Below are 19708 nucleotides of genomic sequence, written 5' to 3' on the forward strand. Positions count from 1 at the left end.
CCATATTGAAACACCCTTCCCTGTCCCTCTTCACCCACCCCTAACTTGGCTGCCTTTAAAGTCTATTTCAAGCTCCCCCAACCTGTGGAATGAACCCTTCTTCCACCACTCCAGCTCACCTTCTTCATATCTGCAATTCTCAAATTGTTTTAGTTTCAGGATGGCTGCAGAGTCTTTAAAGAATTTTGAAGACCCCTAAATACTTCTATGTGGATATAACCATATTTATCACATTAGAAATTACAATTGAGAAATTTAAAGAACATTTCTTAATTCATTGAAAAAAATAACAAATAGCTAACCTATTAAATGTCAACATAAAGATGTTAGTGTTTTATGAAAAATAACTACATAAAATGAATTGTTCCACACTTTTGAAAAACTCTTTAATATCTTGCTTAATAAAAGACAGCCAAATGTTCATAATTGCTTCTGCTGTCACTCTCTTGTGCTATCACGTATCACTTAGTCTCTGGAAAACTCCAGTGTATACTTAAGGGAGAACAAAAGTGAAGAAGATAAACTAAATCATTATGAAGTAATCAGAATCATTACAATTCTATTATGAAAATTAGGTGACTTTGTAGACGCCCTGAAAGGGTCTCAGGACTTCCAGCAGTTCCCAAATCACACTCTGCAATTATCATCAGAACTGCCTTTCCTCAAGACTTGTCTGCAGTACACCTGACAGCGAACAACACGGCAACTGTCTCCTGCTTCCCCAACGAATGTTGAAGGTCTCCAAGGGCACAGTCTAATGTTACTCTATCATTATTATTATGTTCAAAGTATTTTATTATTTTTTTTTATTTTAGAGAGAGAGTGTGACCCAGGGAGAGGGGAAGAGGGAGGGGGAGAAGGAGGGAGGGAGGGAGGGAGGGGGGGGAGAGGGAGAGGGGGAGAGAGAGAGAGAGAGAGAGAGAGAGAGAGAGAATATCTTAAGCAGGCTCTACATTCAGTGTGGAGCCTGATGTGGGGCTCAACCCCATGACTCTGGGATCATGACCTGAGCCAAAATCAAGAGACAGATACTCAACTGACTGACCACCCACTCGTTCCATATTCAAAGTATTTTAAAATGACTTTAAGATGTATCTGTGAAATGGGACTCAAAAAGAAAGTCAAATGTGATGCAAAATACAGAAAGTAAAAAAGTCTATGAAGGTAATTATTCTTATGTATATATTGAATGTTTGGATAAATTAAGATTTTGGATAAACTGCACCTGGCAATGTCTCAGATGTACAGAATGAACCACTCCACTCTTTGTGGAAATAAGTAAGAGATCTGCAAAACTGTATCAACAATGTTTCTCGCTACTGTAAAATATGCTAACCAGAAAGGAGAACATTAATAAAAGCTTAAATATTACTCAACTTGTGGTAGAAAAATATGCATGTATATGTATCTCCATCAAAATGTGATTCAGGAAGAAGCTGGGAATTAAAAAATAAATCTCATGAACACATTAAAAAAATCCATTTTTTTAAATTTTTTTTTTTTCAACGTTTTTATTTATTTTTGGGACAGAGAGAGACAGAGCATGAACGGGGGAGGGGCAGAGAGAGAGGGAGACACAGAATCGGAAACAGGCTCCAGGCTCTGAGCCATCAGCCCAGAGCCTGACGCGGGGCTCGAACCCACGGACCGCGAGATCGTGACCTGGCTGAAGTCGGACGCTTAACCGACTGCGCCACCCAGGCGCCCCAAAAAAATCCATTTTTTAATAAAATCCATTTTACTAAGAAAACCCATTATGAGATCTACTTCTTATAAACATCAGAAATCTGTTGTTTTATTGCTGTTATGGGTTGAACTGTGTCTCCCCAAATTCATAGTTGAAACCCTAACTCTAGTAACTCAGAATATTTATATTCTAATAATAATATTTGGAGATAAAAATCTCTAAAGAGTTGATTACATTAAAATAAGGTTTTGTTTGTTTTTCTTAGGGTGGGGTCCTAAACTACTAAGACTACTGTCCTCGCAAGAAGAAAAGACACCATGGATGAACACACACAGAGAAAAGACCACGAAAAGGCAGCAAGATGGCAGCCATTTGCCAGCCAAGGAGAAAGGCCTCAGAGTAAACCAACCCTTAACCCTGGGACTTTAGCCTCCAGAACTATGAGGAGGTAAGCTTATGCTGTTTAAGCCCCCCTCCCCCCCCCCCCCCCCCCCCCGGTCTGTGGTATTTCTTTATCGCAGCTCCAGCCACCTGATAGAAAAAACCCAGGTCCCTAACAAAGAACCTAAGATAGTGCTTTTATTTTTATTTTTTTAAAATGCTTTTATTTATTTTTGAGACAGAGGGCATGAGCGGGAGCAGGGGGAAGGACAGAGAGAAAGGGGAACAGAAGATCTGAAGCGGGCTCTGTGCTGACAGCAGGGAGCCGGACCTGGGGCTGGAACTCACAGTAATATCATGACCTGAGCTGAAGTTGGATGCTTAACCAAGCCACCCAGGAGCCCCAAGATAGTGCTTTCATAAAGCACATGATATGCACTCTCTATTATTAGTTGCCAAGTGAATTAATGAAAAGACAAGATTGTGGTAAAAAAAACAGGGATAATCTGAGAGTTTTAAGTAGCAAGCTAGTTACCCTCAGAACTGTTGGAGCTTTTAAAGTAAGTAAGGACACCTCTAAATGAATCAAGAATAATCCAACACTTCACCTGCCCAGGTAGTCGTTTCCACTTCACCACTTCCTTGGAATCTTCTAGTCCAGGTTCTGCATCTAATGAACTGGGCTCGTGGTGTCGTTCACAGTGCACTGGTTTACCTTTTTCCTCCTGAAGAGCCACCACAGAATGGTAAGACGGCTTTATCTAAATATGTATAGAAGTTGAGAAAATGTTAAGTATTGATTTAATCTTTTTCTCTTTTCTAGCACACAGGGTTTTTTTTTTGTTTGTTTGTTTTTTTAATTTTTTTTTTTTCAACGTTTATTTATTTTTGGGACAGAGAGAGACAGAGCATGAACGGGGGAGGGGCAGAGAGAGAGGGAGACACAGAATCGGAAACAGGCTCCAGGCTCTGAGCCATCAGCCCAGAGCCCGACGCGGGGCTCGAACTCACGGACCGCGAGATCGTGACCTGGCTGAAGTCGGACGTTTAACCGACTGCGCCACCCAGGCGCCCCATGGGTTTTTTAAATATTGAAACAAACAATATGGAAATGTTTTCAAAATGTAATTCAGAAAAACATTCTACTTTTATGTACATTATTCTAAATAAGATGAAGGGAACTTGAAATTGTAGTTCTATAAAACCAAAAAGCCTAGAAGTTGGGAGGAAAAAAACAATTCCGATGGTTGCATGAAATGGTTTTAATAATTCTATCCCTTTGTTTTTGCCTCTTCACCAACACCTACCAGATGTTATTTCACAGCTCTGATATACAATGGTATCTCTCCCCTTAATATGGCAAAAGTGATACCCTAAAGACCTAAAGTTTTTAAATTGTGCTTTTCTTAAGAAGAGACTTAACTCTATTCAAATCAATGCAAACCAACCCTGTGGTCACAACTTACAATATCAATTACAAAATATCCAACTGTTCTTTGCTAAAGTCATTCATAGCTTTAATCTATGGAAAACAGCAGCAGAAACATTTACTGATTATTTGAATAATATCGTGAAAAGTATGCCTATAAATCATGGTACTGCAAATGCCTGGACCAAATCTAGCTTGCTGTTTTTGTCAATAAAGTTTTACTGGAACACATCCATACCCATCTGTTAGCATTGCCTACATATGTGTTATGTACCTACTTTTACGCTATAAAGACAAAGTAGTTCCAACAAAAACTATATGACCTACAAAGTCTAAAATATTAACTATTTGGTCCTTTACAGAAAATATTGGTCAACTCCTACTTCATATCATTTTTTATGTTTAATTTTTAAAAATGAATATTATTTTAAAAAATTCTCCTAACACTGAAACTTTTATTTAGTACTAAAAAATTCGTTTAAGTTTTTTTGTTTTTTTTTTTTTTTTTTTTTTTTTTTGAGAGAGAGAGAGCAAGAGAGGGCACACAAACTGGGGAGGGGGAAGAGGGAGAGGTCTAGAGGAAGAGAGAGGATCTTAAGCAGGCTCCATACCCAACACAGAGCCCAATGTGGGGTTTGATCCTATGACCCTGAGATGACTTCAGCAAAAATCAAGAGTTGCATGCTCAACTGACTGAGCCACCCAGGCACCGCCATTTAAGTATCTTTTAAAATATAAGCTAGCATAGGCTTAATACATAGCTGTTGAAAGTACTTCTATATTCCAGAAATCAATTAAAATAATTTTAGAGACCTTATCTTTCTAGAAATGGAAAATGTTACCATTTAATTTCAACAATGGAGAACATATATTTATATGTGCTATTAACTTACACATTCTGGAACTTTCAGTCCTCTTACAGTTACGTACAATGTTGATGGGTACCAATTTCTTGGGTGTTTTGACCACCATTCAAAAACCTCAACAACATTTAATTGGTATCGAGGCTTAGTAGGTGGGTAATACAGCTGCAAACGAAGTTTTGAATTGATGTTTACATTTCCATTGGCTCCGAGAAGCTTAAAATAAAAATTCATATAAAATATTACTTTCACTGAAAATAAATATATCCAGTAAAGCAATAGTACAAGTCAAAAACTCATTGAAGGAAAAAAAAAGATTAATATGGCATGATGAAATTCCTTAGAGATATAAAGCAAAGAATACTGAATTGGTTAAACACAATTCCAGATCATCTCAGCAAAAGGTAACCCAAACAACTTTTTACATATTTTCTTGATAGCCGTCTGGCACGTACAAATTCAGGCTGTTGGTAAAGCACTTACATTACTGTGCCAGATGTTACTTTGCACAAAGGAGGTGATCAAAACACCTTTGTTTGTAATAACAATGATAAAATTAAAATGTGTATTATTTAAACACAGAAACAAATTTTCCATTTGTTTGTATCAGTTTTTTAATGGGAACATTTTAATGTTTTAATTTTCAAAAAGTCAAAATCATTTTCAAAGAGTAATTAACATAAAGGCATTCATTACCTTAAAAAATATTTTAATCTACCTTCTTAAAAAAGTTTACTCAATAAAAAAACTTATTAAAACAACTTATACTTAAGTAAATGGAGATGCTTATGAGGAAAAATAAAAATCTTACCAACTCAAAATAGGTCCTCTTTTACCAGACCATGACTCTAAGTTGAAGATGTCTGTTTTCTTTTTTTTTTTAAGTTTGTTTATTTTGAGAGAGAGAGAGAGAGACAGAGATAGAGAACCTGAGCAGGGGAGAGAATCCCATGCAGGCTCCACACTGTCAGCACAGAGCCCAACACAGGACTCAATCTCATGAACCCTGAGATCATGACCTGAGCCAAAATCAAGAGTCAGACGCTGAACCAATTGAGCCACTCAGGCGCCCCAGAAAATGTCTTTGTTAGCCGTTGTGTCCTCTACAAATTAGGAGTAGAAACAGTTTGGAACTTTTGCAGCAGTTCAGACAGAACATGAAGGTGACAAACTAGGAGAACAGGGACTGGGTGCAGGGAATATACTGAGTAGCTGTTCCTGACTGCTGCAACTTGGAAAGGAGAAAAAGGGAAGATTCAAGAAAAACTCAAAGGTAGTGCTGTCCAACAGAACTTTCTGTGACGATAGGACTATTCTACATTTGTGGTCCTCAATACAACATACACTAGTCATCTATGGCTATCGAGCACTTGAAGTGTGGCTAGCACAACTGTGGAACTCAATTTTTAATTATATTTAATTTTAATTAATTAATTTGAATTCTAATAGCCACACGTGATTTGTGGCTACCAAAATGAACAGTGCGGCTCTAAGGCTGTAAACGTGGGAGACTGGGCTGATGGCAACACTATCAACTGAAGTAGCAGATACAGAAGAGGTAAAGAATATAGGTAGAATGTTCAGACTGTAGGAGTCTAGGTATTTATGGGTCATCCAAGTTGAAGTGTCTGAAATGTGAGGCAGAAGCAAGAAAAGTGGGTCTAAGAAAGGCAGATCAAAGCTGAAACTATGAGTAGGAGTGACATTAAAGAGGTAAGTGGAAGACCATGCCGGAAACTGAAGGATGAGTACAGGGAAAATGAAGGAAACCAAGAAAACAGAGGTTCGAGAGAGTGATGGATCAAACACACATAGGTGTGATTAAAAAAACCTAAAGTGTTCACTCAATAATGTGGCAAAAAGAAGTCACTGATTCATTTGGAGATGTATGCTAGCTGAAACAAAATCCAGATTGTAGTCTGTTCAAGAATGAAGCATCAATAAAGAAACAGAGCTGACAAAAATATAGCCCATCTCATCCCTAGCCTTCTAGGGAAGAATGTAAAGTCAATGGAGGTCGTAAGCTGAGAGTTGATGTTATGATATATAGGGGTAAACAACAGTTTCAATAGAGTGATAGAGTTGTTCAGTAATTAAATAGTAAGCTCTCAAGACTCCCTTCATAAATCCTACTCCTGTCTTAAGCTTATCATAAGGGAATAATATTTTAAGGAGATATCATTCCCCAGATTCTAAATGAAACTTTCCTATAGGTTGTTTTAATACCCACCAGGCAATCTAGTTTACACTAGTATGATGATTAGCATGAGTAAATGACTACAATCCAGCCAACATCCTGCTATTAGTAGAACTTGGATAAATAAAGCTTTATTAAATTTAAAAGAATGGTAATATATATGTGCTAAATGAATTGAAAGTACCTTTAACTGAGAATTTGTATCTGGATAAGGGTCCTTTGGGTTTATTTGAACCCCTGTATAACTTTACAATATCCTAGGACATTCCTGGAACCAATGGTATAGGTATTAACACATTTAAATTTTAACTTAATCCATGCTACTTTCAAAGATGGATTTTTCCTAGTCACTGTTTCCATACATTTGTTCATTTTCTCAATAGACATTCACCATACACTTTCTGTGTACCACTAATAGGCTGGGAGCTAGTGGTAATTATGCAAGAGAGATTTTCAAGAGAGTAGTATGTCAAATGCAAAGAGATATGGTAAAATAAGGACTAAAACATATTCAACAAATTTGCCAAAAAGAAGTTCCTGGTGATTTTGAAAAACTTACAATCTAATGAAGGGAATACATAAGTGTTATAATACAGGAAATACATAGAATACTTTACCCTTTATAGGGGGTGGAGAGGAGAGAATTCCTGATTTGCCATTTCTGCCAATGGCGTAAAATGGATAAATAAAAACCTATGTGACACTTAAAGGGAAAGGCTATGAGACATTATTGTTTCCCAAGTGCAGTTCGTAGTAAATACTGTAGTTCTGCACAAAAATTAGCATAAAAGGAACGAAAGTACTTTCTAGTAAGACCACACAATGACAGTATTTACTATGTGAAAGTAACCTTTTTTTATTTGTTTTGGCTTTTGCATTATTTTTCACTCTAAATCAGTTTGGGAGGAGGGATATAAAAAGGTTTTAACACATTACAAAAGGGTGATTTTAGAAGGTGCATTGGACCAACTGATTCCTAAGTCCACTTTAGAATAACTTTCTCCCACAGCCAATCTGGCTGCCTTATAGCAGGCAGTCAGACTATACCTCTTCTAAAGACTCTCTATAACCCCCAATGAGGATTAAGTGCCTTACCTGGGTTTTCACACCATCCACTCTATAGCACATAATCACATAAGTAATATGGTTTTAAAAAATTTTTTTTAACATTTATTTATTGCTGAGAGACAGAGAGACAGAGCACAAGCAGGGGAGGGACAGAGAGACAGGGAGACACAGAATCTGAAGCAGGCTCCAGCTCTGAGCTGTCAGCACGGAGCCTGACGTGGGGCTCAAACCCACAAACCGTGACATGACCTGAGCTGAAGTTGGACACTTAACCGACTGAGACACCCAGGTGCCCAAGTAATATGTTTATACAGAGACTGAACTGGAGGGTAAGGACAATGTCTAATTTATCTATGAATGCTCTGTATTCAGCAGAGTGCCTGGCATTTCACAGACACTTAAAGCTTTATTGAATGGATGGATGCAAAAATGGAAAAGTTTTATAAAGTGTACAAAATAGGTTAATTTCAAGATGTTTTGTAACTCATTTATATTTGAAGTCAGAAATAGAGGATACCAGGAATAAAAGAATTTTTAACCTTATAAATTATATAAATTATGATTTATATATAATATATAAATTTACATGATTTTATATATAATATATATAAATTATATAAAATATAAAATTATAAAATTCCCCTTTTGTAAAAACCAACCTATCCATGTCTTTTATGTCTGTTGAAACACTCAAAAGACACCATCATTTCCTACCTAGATTACTGTTAACAATTTTTAACCTTAATCTTCCAGTACATATATCTGTACCCTCTCAAATCATCCTCCACCAAGCAAAATAATCTTTCGAAAACATAAATTATTTTACCCCTTTGTTTAAAATCCTATAATGGCTTCCCATTGCTCTTTAGAATTAATTCCATAATGGCTTTCTGTTCCTATAATGGCTTCAAAGACCTTGCATAATCAAGACTCTGTCTACGTCAGCAATCTTTTCAGACACCATTTCCACCCTTAGTCTCTGTCCTCCAAAATCAGCGGCCTTTTGGTTATCTGAGTACATCCTGCTCCTCCCAACATCAGGGTCACTGCATATATGGTACCTTCTACCTACCTACAACTCTCTCTCCCACTGCCACCATCTAGCTAATACTCAGGTTCAACCTCTCTTCTTTAGGAAACCTTTCTGTGACCTCCACACAGTATTTACAAAAATTGCAAGGAATGATAAATTGTATAATCAATTGTTTTATATCTCCTTTTCTTGCTAGAAAATGAAATCTACAAGGTCAAGGAGTTTATCTTCTTTTTCACTGACTAGAAAAGTTGCTGGCACACAGACAGTATCTTTTTCAATACTACATACTCAGAACCAAATAGTGTATCTGGCACATACTACATGCTCAATGAATATTTAAGAATCTGAATGAGTATGCTCTAAGCTTGAATTAACAATTCTTCTCCACTGCAATCTTGCCTCACATCACAACTCCCTATATGAAAGCAAAGTGACTTGGGGAAATGTAGCCAATCAGATTTGAAGATGATTTTTAAAGCATTTAAAATGGGTGAAAAACATACCTTGAGAAATGCCCAGGCAATTTTCCGAAAGCCACATTCTTGACTTTGAATTTCAGAGTTATTCTTAATTTCATCCATGCTTAAGAAATCAAGAATCTGTAAATACGTACAAAAAATTACTTCAGAGAACACTAGCCTACATGAAATTTAATATTTTCTAGTAAAATATTATTGAAATTAAAAGAATAATTAGTATACTTCACAGATGTTTTCTTCACATGGAAGAGAAGCAATTCTTATCTCATTTCATTCACCTTTAAGTTAACTCATTCTGTCAGTGAGGGTCCATTTTTTTGACCACTTTTATCTTTTATTAGTAAATCATTTATTAAGAATTATTTCACATCCAAGACCAAATATTAAGTATCTCAAATATAGTCTAGGCACAAATACACCAAGCACAGAATTCTTAGGCTTTGATTGATTGATTGATTGATTAATGTCTGAGAGCGACTTCAAAAGATTGTTTAAAAAACCTGAGATCTGATCTCTGGGTCCTTCCTTGGATCACTTTCCTGAAGTTGGGGATTTTTCTCTTTGGATATGTGTTGTCATTAGGCTCTCAAGAGGATTTCTTTCATATCTCCATTCTGTCTGGATGTTCAGACTCATGGATGTGGACCCAAGCTGCCACAGACACTATCTGTGCTCTAGGTACTTCTCAGAGACGATCACTTAGAACTATCTGGTACTTTTCAAGAGCTCAGCTGAGATAACAAGTCTTTACAGATTGCTTAAAAAAATGATTTTAAAGACTTCTAATAGATACCAAATTGTCCTCAATAAACCCTTAAAAAGCTGAAGTCAAAAAGTAGTTTTGTTTGACGATAACATTATGTTAAAACTTAAGAAGCAACAAAAAATGTCATAATCCAACAATCTTTCTTAAATCTACTAATCTTACTAAAATAAATGTGAATGAGCATTATAACAAATGACAAATTTCTATGACAAAGAAAAAGTTCCTTGACGTACAAGTTACGTCACTTTTCAAAAAAATCACAACTTTGTGTACATCACACAACATAATCACAGAATGTAAATAGTGTTTATATAATAAACATATATAGATCATATGAAAGTTAAAGATCAGAAAAACATGTAATTCCACAAAATCAGTCATTGGTGCTCGTCACATCTTGCTGCTCCACTGCTAAAATTCTGCATCTTGCTTAAATGGGAAGAGAGGTTTCTCCACTTCCCTGGGCTTATGGAGAGAAGACATGAAGAAGAGAAATGTGTATTTCAGGTTTAAATCACCTTCAAAAACAAATTACCTACACCTAAAATTGGAGTAGCTTTGGGGAAATATTTCCTTTACACTCTGAACCTTGATTTCCTTTGCTGGAAAAAAATCAGAATAACAAGTCAACTCAAAGGCCATCTATTCCATAAAACTTTCCCTGACTGCTCTGACTCTGCACTAACCCTCCACATCAAAGAAGTTCTACTTCCTCTTGGTTATATATTACACTGTCTTAGCTAAGCGATCTCTATTCCTCTTTATTGCCCTTGATAGTATATAAACTCTTAGAGAGTCCGATATGGTTAAATGAGTTTACATTTTATAAAACGGATTAAGAAAGAGGACTACATAGATACAGATTACATTCATCACCTCAGTTTACAGTCATGGTGTTGCTGTAAGAATTAAATAATAGAGTGAATCAAATGGCTAATTACTTGCACTAGTAAATGCTCAGGACACTTGCTATTACTTGAATTTCTCACTTGTTATCTCCATAGCATATTACAAACACTAAATCCTGGGGATTCAATCCTCACACTACTTTGTTGCATTATTAAACTACTAAAAACAACAGCTTATATTTATGCAATTAAAATATTAATAACCAAACATAGTTTAAATCACTCTATTCAATCATACCTCAAAAAACAAGATGACTTTAGGGCTCTCCTCAGAATCTCGAAGCAAATAGGGGAAGTTTTCATTAAATATAATTTGTTCTTCCCATTCTGGAAGTCTTGATTTTAACTGTTTGAAATCAAATGGCTGGGTCATAATGGGAAGAATGTAATCCACATTCTCTTTTTCACAGTAAGATGAAACAGGCCGTTCACTGTTCAAAAACAGATACGTCCAATAACACGATTAAGATTATTTTGAGAAGATGAGAAAAAAATATAGTGCTTGAGGTAAAGAAATAACAAATAGTCGTGATATATGATGAAAAATTATTTTGGTTGTCCACTGAGAAAATTACAAATTTTATGAGACTTAGAAGTGGTAGTATCCTACTATCATCTTGTATTTATATGCTATTGATTGGTTTCAGTGAATCATTTTATTACAGAAATATAAAGCAAGAGTTCAGCATACAGAGCTACAATAAAGTAACTCCTTTAGAATCTTAAATGAGTCTATGATAAAACAGTACACTACATTTAAATAAGAAAATGAGTACAACAGGATTGCAAACCTTTTGAGGTATGTCATATTTTTTTGTATGCCCTAAGACAAGTGAATAAGTGACTTTTTTGATAATCTTCATGTTTCTCATCCCTGTCATTTTTCAAACCAAATGACTTTTTTTGAATTCTAGTATAATCATTTATTTTACTGTGCTTTTCATTTGTAAGCTTCAAGCAGGTATGAGCTATAGAAGTAATATTAGAAAAAAGATTAAATTCAAGATTCATTTCCCTCATACGAGGCCCAGGTAACATACTAACTTCAAAAGAAAAACATGAAGTTAGACAATTAAAGCACTTATAGTGCAACATGCAATGATTTACACTGCAAGTTACATGCCATAAATTAGTCATGAAGTTTGGGAGAAGCTCTCTCAACTCCCCTAGACTTAAAATCAATCCCTGGGGGCACCTGGCTGGCTCAGTCAGTTGGGCATCTGACTTTGACTCAGGTCATGATCTTGCAGTTTGTGATTTCGAGCCCCACACTGGGCTCTGTGCTGGCACCCCAGAGCCTGGAGCCCACTTCGGATTCTGTGTGTGTGTCTCTCTCTCTCTCTCTCTGCCCCTCCCCGGCTCACGCTCTGTCTCCCAAAAATAAATGTTACAAAAATTTTTTAAAAATAATCACTGAATTAACATATGTTCTCCATTTCTTCTATAAAACATACTGATCAGTATCAATGGTTGATGAACACCGACAACTAGTAAACTCTTCTCTAATGCAAATCTTTATCTCTAATGATAGAAAATAGGACTTCTACTGCAGACAGTTTCAAATTCAAGGGTTGGCTGTGCAATTAAAAACATTACCTATCATCTTTCTTGACATATTGACCAGTATGCTCATCAATCACATGAATTTTTACCATTGGGTGAGAAATCATAAAATCAGACTTAAGTCGATCAGTTCGGTGAATGTAAACTCCCAGGACAAGATCATCATCAAGCAAACATTTGGGATAGACAGGACTATCTCGGCTTGTAACTTCATGAACACCATCACCACCTGTGTCTTCTTTATCATCTGAAACTACATACATGAAAGAAAATCTACATTATAATTAATTGTTCCCATAACGATATAGCAACAATATAGCAACCTAATCTTTACAATCCATGATTATTTGTGTTTGTAACAAAGTAACTTCAAAGGAAAATAAAGAAAAAGCCAGACAATCGCAGATTACACTCTAAGATAAAATATTATGTTTACGAATGCATTAAAATAGGGTGAGGAATCTTTTCTTTTTTTTTCCCTAACAAGAACCACGAACACAAAAAGAAAATAATGAGAACTAAAGACAAAAAAGTGATTTTATTTAGGTATTTTCTAAGTAGAATATGTATCACTCAATTAATTTATAACTGTAATTTCTTCTTCTGGGTAGGAGGTAGCAGGTCAATGCTTCTGGCATCAGCAACTTGAAAAAGTCAAATGAATTACAAAAACCTTATTTTTAAAAGCATCAGAACAGTACAGAGACAATGTATAGCAGATGGACTAAAATTCCAGAGGAGAATCATTCAGTGATAAGCTGATGGACTGAAAGCTCTTTTAGTCTCTGGGGACATTTGTTGATTCAGGGTGTACGCTGAGGATCAGGGTTTAGCCCCGCAAAAGGTCACCACTGGGAGAAAAAGTAGCAGTAAACTTTTAGCGGTTGATAGGGCTACAGCCATCATACTGGAGATCTGAAGAGCCTCAAACACATGGCTAATTTTTCCCCGCAAAACTGAACTGAGAGACTGAAGAGGTAGTGAAATCTCCCCAGTCTTGTGGTACTAGGAAACAATGACCCACCAGAGGAAGAGGCCTGAAACAAAACAGGCAAAATAAAGCCCTAGAGGGAATGGTCATTTTCCACCTATAGCCACTTTTCACCTGGGGTCACTTACCAATTCTGGGTGCAGCTAGAGGTTGAGAATCCAGGCATGGCCCCTGGAAGAAGGCCCCGACTGGGGGCACAGAGAAGCTAGCAGAGATTCTGGCATTCACATGGGGCCGGAGTAACAAAACTGAAGACTTGAGGGGCCTCACACGGCCAGTCTCCCCCGAAAGGTATCTGCTAAATTTTGAAGCTGCATGGGGCCGAAGGCTAAAGGACTAGGCTGAAAACCTCGGAAGGGCAAAACTGAATCTCCCACAGTCTTTCAGGCTGAGGAGATAAATATTTGTCAGATTCTCAGTTCAAAACTCCTGGAAGGCCACATCCGAGGAATGGGGCAAATCAAAAATACAGCCTACCAAAACTAAAACCCAGTGTTGACCTAGCTCAATTTCTGATGGATTAAAATCAGTTTTCAACCCTATCTGCCTAAGAGAGTAAAGAGGAAACTCTCTCTAATGGGAGATAAAATCAGCTGGAGCCTCTAGCACTCCACACACCATATCCAGCATATAATAAAGAGTTACTAGACATAAAAGAGGCAAGACTATATAACCAACAACCAAGAGAAAAGACAGAAAACAGAAGCTGACCCACAGATGATCCAGACTGGAGTTAGCACACAAAAACTTTAAATAACTATGATTAATATGCTCAAGAAAATAAAGGGAAAGATGGGTTAAAATGGAAACTTCCTGGGGCACCTGGGTGGCTCAGTTGGTTAAGTGTCCTATTTCAGTTCAGGTCACAATCTCATGGTTCCTGAGTTCTAGCCCCATGTAGGGCTCTGTGCTGACAGCTCAGAGCCTAGAGCCTGTTTTGGATTCTGTGTCTCCCTCTCCCTCTGTCCCTCCCCTTCTCATGCTCTGTCTCACGCTCCCTCTCTCAAAAATAAATAAGCATTAAAAACATTTTTAAAAAATGGAAACTTTCTTTTTTTTTTTTTTTTTTTTTTTTTTTTTTTTTTATATGAAGTTTATTGACAAATTGGTTTCCATACAACACCCAGTGCTCATCCCAAAAGGTGCCCTCCTCAATACCCATCACCCACCCGCCCCTCCCTCCCACCCCCCATCAACCCTCAGTTTGTTCTCAGTTTTTAACAGTCTCTTATGCTTTGGCTCTCTCCCACTCTAACGTCCTTTTTTTTTTTTTTTTTTCCTTCCCCTCCCCCATGGGTTCCTGTTAAGTTTCTCAGGATCCACATAAGAGTGAAACCATATGGTATCTGTCTTTCTCTGTATGGCTTATTTCACTTAGCATCACACTCTCCAGTTCCATCCACGTTGCTACAAAAGGCCATATTTCATTTTTTCTCATTGCCACGTAGTATTCCATTGTGTATATAAACCACAATTTCTTTATCCATTCATCAGTTGATGGACATTTAGGCTCTTTCCATAATTTGGCTATTGTTGAGAGTGCTGCTATGAACATTGGGGTACAAGTGCCCCTATGCATCAGTACTCCTGTATCCCTTGGGTAGATTCCTAGCAGTGCTATTGCTGGGTCATAGGGTAGGTCTATTTTTAATTTTCTGAGGAACCTCCACACTGCTTTCCAGAGCGGCTGCACCAATTTGCATTCCCACCAACAGTGCAAGAGGGTTCCCGTTTCTCCACATCCTCTCCAGCATCTATAGTCTCCTGATTTGTTCATTTTGGCCACTCTGACTGGCGTGAGGTGATACCTGAGTGTGGTTTTGATTTGTATTTCCCTGATAAGGAGCGACGCTGAACATCTTTTCATGTGCCTGTTGGCCATCTGGATGTCTTCTTTAGAGAAGTGTCTATTCATGTTTTCTGCCCATTTCTTCACTGGGTTATTTGTTTTTCGGGTGTGGAGTTTGGTGAGCTCTTTATAGATTTTAGATACTAGCCCTTTGTCCGATATGTCATTTGCAAATATCTTTTCCCATTCCGTTGGTTGCCTTTTAGTTTTGTTGGTTGTTTCCTTTGCTGTGCAGAAGCTTTTTATCTTCATAAGGTCCCAGTAATTCACTTTTGCTTTTAATTCCCTTGCCTTTGGGGATGTGTCGAGTAAGAGATTGCTACGGCTGAGGTCAGAGAGGTCTTTTCCTGCTTTCTCCTCTAAGGTTCTGATGGTTTCCTGTCTCACATTTAGGTCCTTTATCCATTTTGAGTTTATTTTTGTAAATGGTGTGAGAAAGTGGTCTAGTTTCAACCTTCTGCATGTTGCTGTCCAGTTCTCCCAGCACCATTTGTTAAAGAGGCTGTCTTTTTTCCAAAAAATGGAAACTTTCTACAGAGAACTGGAATGCGTTAAGAAAACCAACAGGCATTCTGATGCTGAAAAATAAAGCATCTGAAATTAAGAACTGGATATATAGATGTGTTTAACAGCATACTGGATACAAAGAAAGACATGATTAGTGAAACGGAAGAAAGAGCTACATCAATATTCAAACTGGAGCATAATGGAAAAAATTTAAAAAGAATATGGGGAAAAACATAAGAAACATGTAGATACACTTAATATTTATATATATAAATTTATAGTCTAGAAAAAGAGGAGGGAATAGTGAAGAAACTATATTTTAAAAAATTCTGACCAAGAATTTTCCACAATTGTTAAGTAGTATCTACCAGTAAACTCTAAGCAGGGTGATTTCCAACAAACCCATATTTAAGTATAATGTGATAAAACACTCAAATCAAAGAGAAAAAGGAAATCTAAAGCTGAGTCAGAGGTGAAAAAAAGTAATAATCCCACTAATGGGATGTAAATAAGACTGCTGCTAGAAACAGAAATGATGGCAGTCAGAAGACAACTGCATGATTTCTTTAAAGTGTTAAAAAAAAAAAAACAAAAACCTGCAACCTAAAATTCTATACTAGCAAGTAGGCTTCAAAGATGAAGGTAAAGTGGGGCACCTGGGTGGCTGAGTCAGTTAGGCATTGGACTCTTGACCTCGGCTCAGGTCATGATCTCATGGTTTGTGAGTTCGAGCCCTGCCTTGGGCTCTGTGCTGATCGCACAGAGCCTGCTTGAGACTGTCTCTCCTTCTCTCTCTGCCCCTCATCTGCTTGCACATGCTCTCTCTCTCTCACTCACTCAAAATAAATAAATAAACTTAAAAAAAAAAATGAAGGTAAAGTAAAGGAATTTTAACACAATAAAATTTGAGGGGATTAGGAGGCCTGTACTAAGGGAAATACTAAACTGAACTCCTCAAGAAGATGAAAAATGTAAAAATGGAGATTAAAGAAAAAGTAAATTTGGGGGTGAATATAAAGATCAGCGGTACAAAATGGTCAATATATTAGCTGTGAAGTTTAAAATACATGCAGAACTAAAATGCATGATAAGAAACCTATGAGGCAGGAGAGAGAGATGCAGAAAAAAAACACCTGGCAAAATTAAGATGGAATTAAACTATTCTAATGTTCTAGCAGTATTGGGGGAGCATATTTTGTTAGGGAATTAATTTGTATTAGACTATAATAAGAATAAACTTCATGTTCTTGAGGGTAACAAACTGTAAAAGAATATAGAATTAACAAGTTAATATAAGAAGAAAAATTTTTCTAATTTTTTTTTTATGTTTACTTGTTTTTGAGAGAGAGACAGAGCAGGGGACGGACAGAGAGAGAGGGTGACACAGAATCTGAAGCAGGCTTCAGGCTCTAAGCTGTCAGCACAGAGTCTGACACGGGGCTCGAATCCATGAACCATGACATCATGACCTGAGCCAAAACTGGACGCTTAACCAACTGAGCCACCCAGGTGCCCCTAGAAGAAAATTTTTAAAATAACTTGAACAATTCAAAAGAAGACAAGGAGGAAAAGGAACATAAAACAGATACATCATACAAGAAGCAAACAATGAGATAATAAATATAAAGACACAGAAAGATTGCAAACAAGGGGCTTTTTGTTTTTTTTTTTTTTAATTGCCTTCACTTTTATTGAAGGTCTGTTCCCAAGATGCTCACAGGCTGGGGGCTGTGACCCCACATGTTCTGGGGTGGGGGAAGAAAAGAAGTGAAGGCAAAAAGGAAATGAAGAGACACTATGGCCCAAGCAAAGGGGGGGGGGTGCAAAGTAGGCACAGGTGGGACACCTAGAAGGTGGCATGGAGGAGAAATAGAGTAATGGCAAGCTCTATCTAGACCTGGGGACCATGGGCGAAGCATAGGTCTGAAGGCTACCCCTCCCTCACCAAGTTGGCACCACCTGGCAGTGTATTGTGGGTAATGATGGAGAAATGATGATGGGCAAAACTGTATGATGCAAACTCAAACACAAGTAGATTTTGAGGGAAAAAAATTATTAGAGATAAAAAAAGATACTGTATAATGATTGCTCTTATAGACTGAATGGTTCTGTCCCCACAAGATTCATATGTTGAAATCCTAACTTCCAATGTGACAGTACTAAGAGTTGGAGTGTTTGGAAGGTGATTAGGTCATGAGCATGGAGCCCTCATGGATGGGATTAGTGCCCTTATGAAAGTCTACAACCAGGAAGTGGGTCCTCACCAGACACAAAATTTGTGGGTGCCTTGATCTTGAACTTCCCAGCCTCCAGAAATGTGCAAATAACTTCATTAAGCCATCCAGTCTATGATATTTCGTTACAGCAGCCTCAATGATTAAGACAACTTGCAAGTATCAATCTGACAGGAAGATATAATGATACTAAACATGCATAAATTCAATAACATAATTTCAAAAAATATAAAGAAAAAAACAGAAATAAAAAGAAAAAGAAAAACCCAAAATTACAGTGTGAATTTTAACACTTAACAAATGATAGAATAAGCAGGACAAAAAAAAAAATCAGGAAAATGAGCTGGACACAATAAATCCAATCTAACTGACATACATAGAACACTGTGCCCCATGGCATCAGAATTCACATTCTTTTCAAGTGCACATGGAATATCTATCAAATTGACTATAAGCTGGTCTTAAAGAAAGCCTCAATAAATTCAAAAGACTGAAATCACTCACAGTTTGTCCTCTGAAAACAATGGCAGATAGAAACGAAAACAAGATAACTAGAAGATCACCTGCTGCCTGAGACTTAGACAATATACTTCTAAAATGGGCGATTGAAAGAGAAATTAAAAAGGAAATCAGAAAATGTCTTTATTGAATGATAATGAAGATACATCAAAAATTTGTGGGATACAACTAAAGTAATACTTCGATGAAAAGTTAAGATCTTAAATACACATAAAGACTGAAATCTTATTAAAATCTATCTTACAAAGCTAGAAATAAATAGCAAATAAAAGCAGAATGAAAAAACTAATATAAATAAAATAATCAAAATAGTACACAAATGTACGACAGATAAAATTCAAAGCTAAAGGGTGATTCTTTGAAAATCCTGAGACTTATTAAGATATCATGAGAAAATGAATTACCAAGATCAAGGGACACCCTTTCAGACGCTATAGACATAGAAAATTTGAAAATTTGGATTAAATAGACAAAATTCTCAAGAAATACAGTCTCTCAAACCTGACAGAATAGAAAATATGAAGAGTGATATTTATTAAAGAAACTACATCAGATGTAAAATTCTTCCCACAAAGAAAACTTGACCAAAAAGACTTCATTAGTAAATTCTCCAAACATTTATGGAAGGAAAAACACCAATTAATACAAATATTTCTAGAGAAGTGAAAAAGATGAAACATTTCCCAACTATTTTTGAGATCACCAAAACCTTTTGAGATCATCAAAAACTCTCAGTATTTCAAGAAAGGAGAAGTACAAACGATTCTCGCTCAGGACCCCAGATACAAAAATCCTAAACAAAGTATCAGTTATTCATATCCAGTAACAGATTAAAAAGTAGAGAAAGAGGACCTCTTCCAGGAACACATAGATGACTTAATATTCAAATAACAATTAGTCACATTAATAGAAAAAAATGGTGAAAATTTATATGATCAAGTTGAGAGATACAGAAAAAGCACCTGATAAAATTCAGTATCTATTCATGATTTAAATTTTTTTTAAACGTTTATTTATTTTTGAGACAGACAGAGACAGAGCATGAACCGGGGAGGGTCAGAGAGAGAGGGAGACACAGAATCCAAAATAGGCTCCAGGCTCTGAGCTATCAGCAGAGCCCAACGCGGGGCTCGAACTCATGGACCGCGAGATCACGACCTGAGCCGAAGTTGGACGCTTAACCAACTGAGCCACCCAAGCGCCCCTATCTATTCATGATTTTAAAAAACTA

The 19708-nt window shown here is 36.8% G+C and overlaps 1 protein-coding gene across 6 annotated transcripts in view; it reads right to left on the minus strand.

Moving 5' to 3' along the window:
- Positions 1-19708, minus strand: part of AHI1 (Abelson helper integration site 1) — a 208109-nt gene that overhangs the window by 167898 nt on the left and 20503 nt on the right. For all 6 annotated transcript variants that reach the window (XM_030316404.1, XM_030316406.1, XM_030316401.1 and 3 more), the window contains 5 exons: positions 12411-12630; positions 11053-11245; positions 9165-9260; positions 4391-4576; positions 2677-2829 (listed from right to left, as the gene is read on the minus strand). In XM_030316404.1, the coding sequence (XP_030172264.1) occupies positions 2677-2829; positions 4391-4576; positions 9165-9260; positions 11053-11245; positions 12411-12630 (848 nt within the window). The remainder of the gene's footprint in view (positions 1-2676; positions 2830-4390; positions 4577-9164; positions 9261-11052; positions 11246-12410; positions 12631-19708) is intronic.

This window comes from Lynx canadensis, chromosome B2 (assembly GCF_007474595.2).
Source record: "Lynx canadensis isolate LIC74 chromosome B2, mLynCan4.pri.v2, whole genome shotgun sequence".
Classification (NCBI taxonomy): domain Eukaryota; kingdom Metazoa; phylum Chordata; class Mammalia; order Carnivora; family Felidae; genus Lynx; species Lynx canadensis.